The 12,985-nt window shown below is 37.9% G+C and overlaps 2 protein-coding genes across 2 annotated transcripts; both read left to right on the forward strand.

Annotated features, from left to right (window-relative positions):
* The first annotated feature begins 4,970 nt into the window (after window positions 1–4,970).
* LOC149373763 (uncharacterized) lies at window positions 4,971–7,557 on the forward strand. Its single transcript, XM_089595761.1, has 2 exons — window positions 4,971–5,094; window positions 6,635–7,557. The coding sequence occupies exons 1-2, from the start codon at window positions 4,971–4,973 to the stop codon at window positions 7,555–7,557; spliced, it is 1,047 nt and encodes a 348-aa protein (XP_089451887.1).
* A 176-nt stretch (window positions 7,558–7,733) lies between these two features.
* Window positions 7,734–11,747, forward strand: LOC149373764 (uncharacterized). Its single transcript, XM_089595762.1, has 5 exons — window positions 7,734–7,812; window positions 7,918–8,036; window positions 8,340–10,193; window positions 10,374–10,979; window positions 11,502–11,747. Exons 1-5 carry the CDS (start codon window positions 7,734–7,736, stop codon window positions 11,745–11,747), a joined length of 2,904 nt encoding a protein of 967 aa, XP_089451888.1.
* The last annotated feature ends 1,238 nt before the right edge of the window (window positions 11,748–12,985 follow it).

Raw genomic sequence — 12,985 nt, forward strand, 5'->3', positions numbered from 1 at the left:
ACATAAGTGCAATGCATGATTTGCGCATTTAACAACAACGATCTCGGGATTATCGCGCTCCAACTTTGACCGAATGAAATTATGTGCACCTATCGTTGTAATAGTGCAATCTGAACCAAAACATGATATATTACGAGGCGAAACATTTTTATCTAAAAACAAATTACTTATTAATTTAAACAGATGCGCTGCATTTATCCGGCGATCGTCACCACATTCTTTGAGAGTTTTCCGTATCTCCCAAAGAGTCACTACGATTTTCCTTAATCCAAAATCAACAGATTTCTAAAATAAGGGGCGCCTTAATACTAAACTTAGCTCGAATATTCGCAGGTAGTCAGTGCAGAAGCAACACAAAAAAAAAAGGAATCACGGCAGTAAATCACTCAGCGCCTTAGCAAACATCCATCTAAATGCAGAAGAGGACTCCAAGACACCTAATTAATATTCCAGTAATCATCACGAAAACATCCCCCAAGGTTTGCGAGTCTGCATAAAACATGTGAAGTAACACAGCGATTCTTACTACGGGAAAGAAGAATAAAACTAAGCAATAGAAAATAACCAGTCAAATATAAGTAAAATGACAAGTATATTGTAATGACAATGATAACTATGTTTTAATGATAATTCTATAATGATAGTATAAATAACAGGGTAATAGTATTATGAGGATAATAGTGACAATAACAATAAAAAAAAAGAAAATAAGCGCCAAGAGCCGCTCTACTGTATTGGCGGGTGCAGTCCGTAGACAAGACTAAGAAAGAATTTTTTTTTTTTTTGAGTAATACAATATCGAGAAAGTTATGTTAAGGTTTCATAAAAAAAAAAAAAAAAAAAAAAAAAAAACGTATTGTCGACGTGGTGACACTAGTTTTTCTACTAGGGGGCATATCTGACTCTTAAGAACGTCTGAGGTAGGAAAAATATATTTATATAGAAAATGTACTTGTACAATGTACGACGGTTCTTGCTCCTAATACGTACAACAATAAAAACTTTTTAACGCTTTTTCCATTTTTTTACTTTCCCAGATCCTCATACTTCTTCTATGAGAGTATAAGAAGCATTTTTTGACCTCCTTTTCCTTTACATTGAACGATTCACTTAGTACAGAGAATTCTCTTTTTATCGATAAAGTTTTGATGGAGATTGGCAAACTGTTATTGAACAAACCTACTACTACTACAAGGGCTATCGATTCCCTATGTTTTGAAAAAAAAATTTTTTTGCTCTTAGTTGGCGTGAAATGTCCTATTTGTATATATATATATATATATATACTAGTGGGGACCTGTCTGCGCGCTCCACACGCCAACCCCTTTATTTTTGAATTTGTTAAATACTTCATTTTTTCAGTATGCTTTTTGAAGTTAAAAAATTGAAACAATTTCCGTTAAGTAGTTAAACAACTAAAACAGAAGTTGTGTAAATTGAATAAATACTTTCTTATAAATTTTTGAGACAATTTGTTGCCTTATTTTAAATAGCAGCAAATATCCAAGGATATAAAATTTTAAAAACATTTCTAATCATTTTATTGATTGCATAGTGTCTCCGGAAAAAAGGTCTGACAGGTAAGTTTAACTTCACTGTAATATCCTAATATGGGTTTCTCATTAGGCCTTATAATAAGTATAGATAAGAGTATTTAAAGAAGAAATTAAAATACAAAAATAGCGGTTACACTCTCTGACCGTAATGAATCTCTCTCATCGTAAATCACAATTTTTTTAATTATATGGGAACAAACAGATGAAACTTTTTTTATTAATGGCTCAGGAGGTTCAGGAAAAAAGTTTGTACGTAAAACGCTTATTTATTATTACGTTTCTCGTGGAAAAAAAAATGTAACTATGACATGGACTAGTACGGCATCAATATTACTTCTCAAAGGAATGACCAGTCATAGAATATATCATTTGCCATTAAACTTAAATAGTGTAGAGAATTCAATCTCGAAATTTTAATGCGAGAAAAAAAATTGAAAGAAATGAATTTTATTATATGGATCAAGGCTTCTATGATCCCAAAAGAACCTTATTAATAGTAGACTGAAAATTACGTAATTTATGTGATACAAATATCCACTTTTGTAATAAGTTAATTGTTTTGCAAGGCCATTTCAGACAGATTCCTCCAGATTTAAAAAATAGAAATAGAAGCATGTGTAACGTGGGAAAGAGATTGGTAAGGAGGTCTGTCACGAGAAGGATCAATACTTATTTCTTTAAAGACTTTTATTTAAAACATCCCATTTATAACTTAAACTCGCATGTGTGTTCCCGTTCTAGGCTCGTCGTGTCCTCACGTAATTATCGCCCAATTTGATATTGCTTTAGTCCCTTGGTAACACTTAACCCTCTTGATAGCGCTTAACTCCCTTCTTGTCTAACTGCCCTAATGCCGAGCGTCCAAATCGCCCTATTAATAGCGCTTGACTGCCCTGGTTTGGAACTCGCTGGGCCTTATATTACCTTGTTTCCCTTTTATCGATGCTCTCTTGCCAAAGTAGCCTCGCTGTTACCAGGGAGAGTCAGTTGATATGCCTTGCATATCGTACGTTACACGTCCGCGGCCGTGACGTCGTCCACTTCGATGACGCTGACTTTTTAATTTGTCCCATGTTGCGCCTATAGACTTATTTGCGATTGTACGTGTGTGTGCTAAGCTGTATTTTGTTGTATGTGTTGTATATGTAGTTGATTATTCAAAACTCATCCTTCTACTCAATTGTAGAGAACTGCTGTTTTTCTTACACTAGTATTTTGGCTCTTCTTATCATTCAGTGTCCTCTCATTGTGTGTTAAATGTATAACAATATTAATTGTGCATGCGCTTTGCCTTATATTACAGTTATATATAAAATTGCCGCAAATCTGACATCTGCTTAAGAATACTTTACATCATGTGTTGTTTCACATACAAAATAATGAATTTTAAAGTATACACAACGTTATTTTACATAAAGTCTCTATTTTATAGTTTTCCATACGTTTATTTATTATTTGTTTATTTTTCAACAAAAAATTTCATACAAATTTCTTACCATCAGTATTAAAAAGAAGAGAAAATTCTTTCTTGTCTTTGTCCTACGAACTGTGCCTTCTGATACAGTCGAGTGACTTCTGGCACTCAATCTCGTCTGCTCATTCTTATAATAATAATTATTATACCTACAATTACCACGTCAACGATACGTTTTTTTTTTTTTTTTTTTTTTTTTTTTTCATTAAACCTTAACATAACTTTCTCGATATTATATTATTCAAAAAAAAAAAAAATTCTTTCTTAGTCTCGTCTACGGACTGCACCCGCTAATTCAGTAGAGCGGCTCTTGGCACTTATTTTCGTTTTTCTTATTAATGTCATTATCATTATTATCCTCATAATACTATCACCCTGTTATTTATACTATCATTATAGAATTATCCTTAAAACATAGTTATCATTGTCATTACAATATACTTGTCATTTTACTTATATTTGACTGGTTATTTTCTATTCCTTAGTTTTATTTTTTTTCCCGTAGTAAGAATCGCTGTGTTACTTCACATGTTTTATGCAGACTCGCAAACCTTGGGGGATGTTTTCGTGATGATTCCTGGAATGTTAATTAGGTGTCTTGGAGTCCTCTTCTGCATTTAGATGGATGTTTGCTAAGGCGCTGAGTGATTTACTGCCGTGATTCCTTTTTTTTTGTGTTGTTTCTGCACTGACTACCTGCGAATATGCTAGCTAATTTTAGTATTTTTTTTTTTGTGTTGCTTCTGCACTGACTATCTGCGAATATTCTAGCTAAGTTTAGTATTAAGGCTCTCCTTATTTTAGAAATCCGTTAATTTTGGATTAAGGAAAATTGTAGTGACTCTTTGGGAGATACGGAAAACTCTCAAAGAATTTGGTGACGATCGCCGGCTAAATGCAGCGCATCTGTTTAAATTATTTAGTAATATGTTTTTAGATAAAAACGTTTCGCCTCGTTATACATCGTGTTTTGGTTCAGATAGTACGAATACAATAATGGGTGCACATAATTCCGTTTGGTCAAAGTTTGAGCGCGATAATCCCGAGATCATTGTTGTTAAATGCGCAAGTCATGCATTGCACTTGAAACATTTTAAACAAAATTAATATCTTGAATAGATTTTGGCAGAGAGAAGATAAAATTTTACATAAAATAAAGAGGGTCTTAATTATATTGTTCAAGCAATCTGTGATACTTTTTCTTATCGAAGCTTACGTAACCGAAAGCTCCCCAAGATTTATAATTGTCACAAATGAAGATTACTTTGTCACTAAGGAGATTGAAGGATAATTAAATAATTATCCAACAAAAAATTGTATTTCTCAATTATTACATGGATACAATTGTGATAATTATTATTAATAATTATTTCACGATTTTTTTCGTACACTTCTAATTACGTTGTCGTTACAGTAGTAACTTTTAAAAGTTTTCGCGCTAACATTAGCTGATACTGCCATTGAACGGCGCTTCAGTTCTTCAGTCATGGTCTGTGTGGGAGGATGCTTAAATGGGTAAACATAAAAGAGAGAGAGTGAGAGAGAGAGAGAGAAGAAAAATTTTTTCAAATAACGACAGGAGTCGCTTATGTATGTAAAAAAAAAAAAGAAGTCCACCCCATTGTTAAACAAAATTTTTAAAAATTTACCGAAACCAACAGCTCCCCAAATTTATTGTGCCACCCCTCCACTTTTTCTTGTGCCGTTCTGTTATACAACTTTTCTTTTGGTTTCGAGAAAAGGAAATTCAGTTCTGTTTGGATTACCATAATTGAAGAGTCATTCAATTACTTACAGCTTTGATCAAAGATCATATATTTAATGAGTTTCTTACAAAACGATGATAAATAGTGTGTAAATACATGTTCCGTAGGAACACGCTTGTCTCGGGCTTCCCCCCCTTTGGGTCCTTTCTCGTCATCTTTTGTTTTGTGCGTTGAATGCTCGGCGACACTATCGCGGAGCTCTGGGCTGCTGCGCCGGCTGATGGGTGGCCGGAGCGGCGGCTGAGAGCTCTGCTCGGCCTACTGACGGGCGCGCGAGCATGTGGGAGCTCGCGAGTCAGTCAGTGCTTAGACAAAGTTATTCCGAGACGTTCATACGTTTTATTACTTCGTCTTTGCCTAGTTTTTTTTCTCTTACTTGATCTGGCGACCGGTATACCGAGTCTTTTGTACAGCGTGCTACTTGCACCAGCAGTCAGGAGCTGCGTTCGAAATAGCGTGCTAACAGCACCAACAGTTCATTAACTGTATTTTGCTACTCGCGAGTTTCGCCATTTTTTTCATTGACTAGGATCAACCTGTGCGTTCAGTTTTCTTTCCTCAATTTCACTTACACTCACACATACAAATTGAAATTGGACTCTTCTTCACTGCAGTGAAATTTCTCGATTGTGACTTGTTTTAATAAAAAGGGTTTTTATGCCGCAATGGCTTTTTCCCTGGATATCAGTGTTTTAATTGTGCCTATCCCAAATATTGTTTTAGTGTAATAATACCTAACGTATGGTGGGGTAAAGTTGCATCGTCTTTTTTTCCGGTGAATTTAAAACTAATGAATAACCTTGTGGTAAAGTTCATAAATTAAAAAAAAAAACGTGGCTGTGCCGCCTAAGGCAACGCCACGATAAAACATTTTGGTGCCCCTAGAGATTTTCTTTCTTTTTCTCTTTCTTTCATTCGATTATCTTCTTTCTGTCTTGTGAACACCTAGCGTGCTGGCTTCATGCGGCACGTCCGTTATTTCGCGCGCGTAACGCAATTCGCAGAATTCAACACGTAGCGTCTCAGCGGCCGCTGCTTTCAACAACCAAGCCTGCCTCGCTCCCGCCAAGGACACCTCAACACCCGGCCGACATCTCTCCTAATTTTGGATTGTTAAGATAAGTGGTGGTAGTATAGTAAATCTAATATCATTCCAAGCGGTGATTGTGACTAATAAAAAGTGAAATACATATGTATATTCTATCTCCCAGTGCACAAAGCATCATATCGAGTCTGACCCGCTGATGAGCACGCATGTACATGCCCAGCGTACGGTTATTGAATTTACAATCGCGTGCATGCTACGAGTTCAATAGATACTATCTATCTCGAATTCTTTCGTACTTTTTCAACATTTTCTAGTCTGGTGCAACCCATCCGGAGATTACGTTTGCATGCATTTTGACATGAACATCACTGTCAAGGTTACCTTCACCATTTGGATATAGGTCGTTAGTAACAAGTGTAAATTGCAGAAGGCTTGTGTCAAGGACTTGTTTTGGTGTCGTTCTTTGCGTTTTCCGCATACTGCATCGTGAGCTGAACCACACCGGCCGGTGCTTTATGTTGTGAGTCCAACCGTACCCACGGTTGAGTACCTCTGCGATACTTAACAAGGACTAAAATTAATTTGTTTATTTGAATTCTGCAGTTTGCCCTTCATTGCCTTGATGTTTAGCTTTCAATTTTATTATGTTTAATTGTTATATTTACAAAACGGTATATTACTTTCAATTGATTCCTAGGTTACTAAATCTATTAATATCCTTGTAGCATAAAGCTAAGCGTCTCCTGTCAAAAGGCAACTGAACAAGCAAAAACACGTATTTCGTATATAGAAGTTAAGGCAACAGCTTTCAAGGAACAATTAGATCATTTTGAGAAAAAACTTGAAAGGAAAAGTTATAATTCAGCACAGGCAGAAATTCGTCTAGAGTTACTTAAAAAACAACTAACAGAATATGAACGATACAACGACGAACTGAGACAAATCGACCCAAGTAACGCGCGATTGAAGGAGTTCTTAGATTTACAAGACAGATACGTAGTTATAGCGTGCAAGGTGGGAAAAATGCAGACTAGGTCTAGGGGGTCTAGGGCAGGATTAAGTGATAGTTCCTTCGTGGAAAAACAGAAACTTTTGAAACTATCCGTAGCGGAACTTCCCAACTTGGATAGTACTTCGGAACAGTGGCTCTCCTTTTCTACTTCATTCAAGGTTATGGTTGACGAACGAATAGACATTGATGACTTAGTTAAATTCATGTACTTAAAGGCTTGTATGAAAGGTGATGTGGTTAACAAATTATCAATTTTCAGTGTTAGTGCAGACAGTTATAACGCCGCCTGGAAACTGTTAGTAGAGACATACGAGCACAAACGTATTTTAGCATCAAGACACATTCAAGCCATTCTACGACTGCCATCAGTAGACAAGGCAACTGCAGTGACCTTGAACGCACTTCACGACACGATCCGACAACATTTGAGCACACTTAAATCCATTCAAGTTGTACCTGATGATATGATAATTATTGAGATTGTAGCCGAAAAACTCCCAACATTTACGCGTAGGGAATGGGAAAAGACTTTGAAACCTGACATTCTTCCTACATTAGAGCAATTTTTCAAGTTTTTACGCGAAACCTCTTTACTAATGCACACCTTCGAACAAAACGCCCCCGCAATGCTAACAAGGCATCCACCCAAACAAAACTCCAGCGTAGCGAAAATGGTTCTCGAACCTTTGCTTCAGGACTAACTTCATCTTGCTCTAAGTGCAAATCCAATCACATGCTTCACTTTTGCCCAGAATTCAAAAAATTAGATACTCAGCAACGCTGGGATTTTGTTCGGGAACACAAACTGTGTAGAAATTGTCTACGTCCGCATGCAGAGCAGTGCAGTAGTACAAATCGATGCAAACGTTGCAACAAAATGCATCACACACTCCTGCACGTGGACAAGAGACCATCTGACGATGCCTTCAAACAACCAAAGGGATATGAAGCTGACAGCAAAACCCCTAACAAACAAGCATGACTAGGATATCAATCATTTAGCACAAGAGCATCCGTCCCAAACTCTTAATTATTGACTACAGCTCTCATTCGTATTGCAGATCATACCGGTGGATTTAGGACAGCTCGTGCATTACTAGATTCATGTTCCACGACTCATTTGATAACAGAAAGCTTAGTTCAGTTATTAGGATTACCCAAACGACGGTGTTCCATTCCAGTAGGTGGCATCAATGATACCTGTACCATATCTAGAAATTGCGTCAAGATAAAGTTTAAGGCACATTATAATGATTTTGAAAAGGCATTGAATTTTTTAACCGTACCAAAAATTGCCGATTTTGTCCCGAATGAAACATTTCCAAGAGACCTATTAGACATTCCAAAAAACATAAAATTAGCTGACCCCTAGTTCCACATTCCTCGACCAATTGATGTGTTGGTTGGATCAGAAGCCACTATAGCTATGTTTTCGATCGGGCAAATCAATGTTTCCAGGGGCGATTGTGATTTGATCTTACAGAAAACTCAATTAGGATGGGTCATTGCTGGAGGAATAAATGGAAGTGAGCCAAAACGTGCCTTAAGTTGCAGCTTGATTGAACTTAACTCACTTTTACAACGCTTCTGGAGTATTAAGGAGCTTGATACTGATTCCATAACTACGTCTGAGTCAGACTTATGTGAGGAACATTACGTTATAAATACCACTCACGATTCTCAAGGTCGATACACAGTTAGATTACCCTTTCGTAACTCTAGCGTTGCTTTAGGTAGATCTAAATCTCAGGCCCTTCGACGTTTACACTCCTTACAAAGAAGACTAGAAGGCGATCCCAAACTTAAAATTGAATATCATAAGACTATGCAAGAGTATATTAATCTCGGACACATGTCATGGCTGAGCGACGAGCAAGACGAAGGCTATTATATGCCACACCATGCAGTAATTAAAGAGTCAAGTAGCACCACCAAGGTACGAGTAGTTTTTGATGCGTCTGCCAAGACGAGTAACAATTCTTCCTTAAATGACGCCTTGCTTGTCGGTCCCACGATTCAGCGAACTCTCTTCAAACATTTGATCAGCTTTCGAACTCATGCTTTTGTGAAAACTGCAGACATCGCGAGGATGTACCGTCAAGTACTTGTCCATCCAGAAGATCGCAAATTCCAACGTATACTGTGGTTCAAGGAAGGTCAGATTCAAACCTATGAATTAAACACCGTTACTTTTGGCGTTTCAGCAGCTCCCTTCCTGGCCATTCGAACACTCCATCAACTAGCGGATGACGAAGCAGAGAAATTTCCTCGTGCCAGTGCAGTATTGAAGCAGGATTTGTATGTCGATGACCTCTTAACAGGTGCTGATTCGTTAGAGGAAATTATGCAGATTCGTGACGATGTTATACGATTATTGAAGTTAGGTGGGTTTGATATCAGAAAATGGGCTTCCAATCACCAGCATGCTTTTGATAATCTTGACCAGAAAATTTTTGAATCGGACTGTGCTATCGATCCGAATCCTGTTTTGAAATCTTTAGGTGTCGTTTGGAATGCACGGCAAGATCAATTGACTTACAGGACTCAATCGATCGATACTTCTAGCTCTTGTACTAAGCGTAGAATCTTGTCTGAAATTGCAAGGTTGTTTGATCCACTTGGGTTGCTGGGTCCAATAATATTGTTCGCAAAAATTCTTATGCAGGATTGTTGGAGAGCCAAGCTGAACTGGGATGAGTCCATTCCACAAGAATTGCACTGTCGCTGGATTCTGTTCGCTAAACAGTTAAATTTGATAAACAACCTTGCGGTGGATAGACGCATTGTGATAGATAAGCCTAATCAAATTGAAATTCATGGGTTTTGCAACGCTAGTCAGAATGGCTATGGTGCTTGCATTTATATTCGATCGATTGATTCTTTGGGTCGTATTTGCGTTCGACTTTTATGTGCTAAATCAAGAGTTGCCCCAGTCAAACAATCGACTATACCGAGGCTCAAGCTTTGCGCAGCTTGGACACTCACTAAATTCTACAAAACCATTTCTTCAACTTTGAGGTTTAAAATTAGTCAAATTGTATTTTGGTCAGATTCTACAATCGTACTCCATTGGTTTAAAAAATCGCCCTCTGCATTGAAAACCTTTGAGGCGAATCGATTTACTGAAATCCAGTCGTTAGGGGATACAGTTCAATGGAGACACGTCCGGTCAGGAGACAATCCCGCAGACGCTTTATCCCGTGGACAGCTTCCGTCAGAGTTCTTGAAAAATAAAATTTGGTTTGGTGGTCCAAGCTGGTTGTTAACCCTAGAATCCTCTTGGCCCATTAGCATCGAAATTGGTGAGGCCAGTAACATTCCTGGACTAAAGAAGGCAGTTTGTCTAAATACTGTAGTTGTAGCTAGGAATTTTTTATCTCGCTCATCATCCTATAGATGTTTAATCAAAGTGATCGCTTGGATTTTGCGTTTGTTTTGTTCACAGGTTACTGCAGACCCAATCAGACCAGAAGAAATATTGTAAGCCGAATGTAAAGTTATTTCTTTGATCCAACAGGAAAGATTCGCCATTGAAATTAAGCGTTTGTCTACTCATTTTGACGAAGTTGGTAGAATTAACAAGCCAGAGAAAAGAACCACTCGATTTGACGATCTCAACCCCTTCATTGATGAACATGGACTCATTCGGGTCGGTGGTAGGCTTAAACATTCAGAGTTGCGCTTCGATCAGAAACACCCGATCTTATTACCCACTAACCATCATATTACTGATTTAATTATTCGACGAACTCATTCTGAGTCCTTTCACGCTGGTATTCAAACTACCCTCCATCTCATTCGTAACAAATTTTGGATATTAAATGGCAAGGATCAAGTCAGACATATTATTAAGCGTTGCGTTGACTGTATTAAACAGCGGCCCAGAAGTCTACATGGACGGATGGCAGAATTACCAGCTTGTAGAGTAAACGAGACCCCACCTTTTTATTACACAGGCATTGATTTTTTTGGCCCAATTTTCATTAAAGAAAAGAAATTGCGTAATCGTAGTAAGGTTAAAGTCTACGGTAGTATTTTTGTATGCATGCCCGCCAAGGCAGTACACTTGAAAATATCTACCGATCTGTCTACTGCTGGATTTCTGGGCGCGCTCCACCACTTCGTAAGTCGCAGAGGAGTCCCTGCCCATATTTATACTGACAATGGAACCAATTTTGTCGGGGCCAATAACTAACTCAAAGAAATTTATGCCATTTTGGATCCGAGGGAGCACACAGGTGATTTAAAAACTTATTTTGAGAATAAACAAATAACCTGGCACTTCAATCGACCATTATCTCCTCATTTTGGTGGTTTGTGGGAAGCCGCAGTTAAATCCTTCAAGCATCACTTTAAACGCATAATTAAAAATCAGTTATTTACATATAAAGAGGTTAAAACTCTGGCAATTGAAATTGAAGTAATTTTGAATTCTCGGCCCCTTTGTGCTCTGTCATCGGACCCAAATGATCCAGTAGCAATATTCCCAGCTCACATTTTAATAGTTCGACCTTTAACTTCACTCCCTGATCACAATCTGACTCTTATTCCAGATAATCGACTTTCTACGTGGCGTTTCATTACCAAAGCGAGACAATGCTTCTGGGATAAATGGCATACTAAATACTTGAACAAACTCCAAAAGCACCAGAAATGGTACGACTCGAATGCAGATATCAAGGTCGGTTCCGTCGTGGTAATCAAGGATTCCAATTTGCCCTGTTCCCGCTGGCCATTGGGTGTAATTATTGAGGTGTATCCTGGGAGCGATGGCGTGGTACGAGTGGTCTCAGTCAAAACAGCCACCGGAATCTTCAAACGAAACATCACTAGACTGTGTCTTTTACCCACGGATTTATTCATCAAGATAGATGTCAGGATCCGAATTTAAGTTGTCTTTACATTACACACACACACGTACACACTAACTTATTGCCTTCGCAATGCGCAGGGGAGTCTGTTCAGTAGGTTCACGCTTTTTTCGGGCTTCCCCCCTTTGGGTTCTTTCTCGTCATCTTTGTCTTGCGCGTTGAATGCTCGGCGACACTATCGCGGAGCTCTGGGCTGCGGCGCCGGCTGATTGGTGGCCGGAGCGGCGGCCGAGAGCTCTGCTCGGCCTACGGACGGGTGCGCGAGCATGTGGGAGCTCACGAGTCAGTCAGTGCTTAGACAAAGTTATTCCAAGACGTTCATACGTTTTATTACTTCGTCTTTGACTAGTTTTTTTTCTCTTACTTGATCTGGCGACCGGTATACCGAGTCCTTTGTACAGCGTGCTACTTGCACCAGCAGTCAGGAGCTGCGTTCGAAATAGCGTGCTAACAGCACCAACAGTTCATTAACTGTATTTTGCTACTCGCGAGTTTCGCCATTTTTTTTCATTGACTAGGATCAACCTATGCGTTCAGTTTTCTTCTCTCGATTTTACTTACACTCACACATACAAATTGAAATTGGACTCTTCTTCACTGCAGTGAAATTTCTCGATTGTGACTTGTTTAAATAAAAAGGGTTTTTTATGCCGTAATGGCTTTTTCCCTGGATATCAGTGTTTTAATTGTGCCTATCCCAAATCTTGTTTTAGTGTAATAATACCTAACGTATGGTGGGATAAAGTTGCATCGTCTTTTTTTTCTGGTGAATTTAAAACCAATGAATAATCTTGTGTTAAAGTTCATAAATTAAAAAAAAAACGTGGCTGTGCCGCCTAAGGCAACGTCACGATAAAACAATCCACCTTCGATTTTTATACAGACTTTGTGTAACTTCATGTAGCATAGTTATTACGATAGGAAAATTATATACAATTCATAGAAATGAGCAGCTTGTAACAATTCTAATTGACGATTTAATTATTTCGTGCAACTAAATGTGTGCAAGCTATGAATATATATTTGACTGATACATCTTTATTTTATTATTATAAATTAAAGTCGTATTAATTTGTGTTGCCATAACAATCAGGTATGTCGTTAAATAAGTAACTATATTTATACTGATTGGTTTTGTTAATTATGATTAGGGGACAATCAACGATCTTAGGACTATCTTCTCTCTTTATTCAATTGAATTTATCATATAAGTTTGAAAAGTGATTGTCTACCGTAGATTACCAAATTCCTCACATTT

This window comes from Copidosoma floridanum, unplaced genomic scaffold (genome assembly GCF_036245765.1).
Source record: "Copidosoma floridanum isolate Cflo_tuat_1 unplaced genomic scaffold, Cflo_Japanese_pri ptg000027l, whole genome shotgun sequence".
Taxonomy (NCBI): Eukaryota; Metazoa; Arthropoda; class Insecta; order Hymenoptera; family Encyrtidae; genus Copidosoma; species Copidosoma floridanum.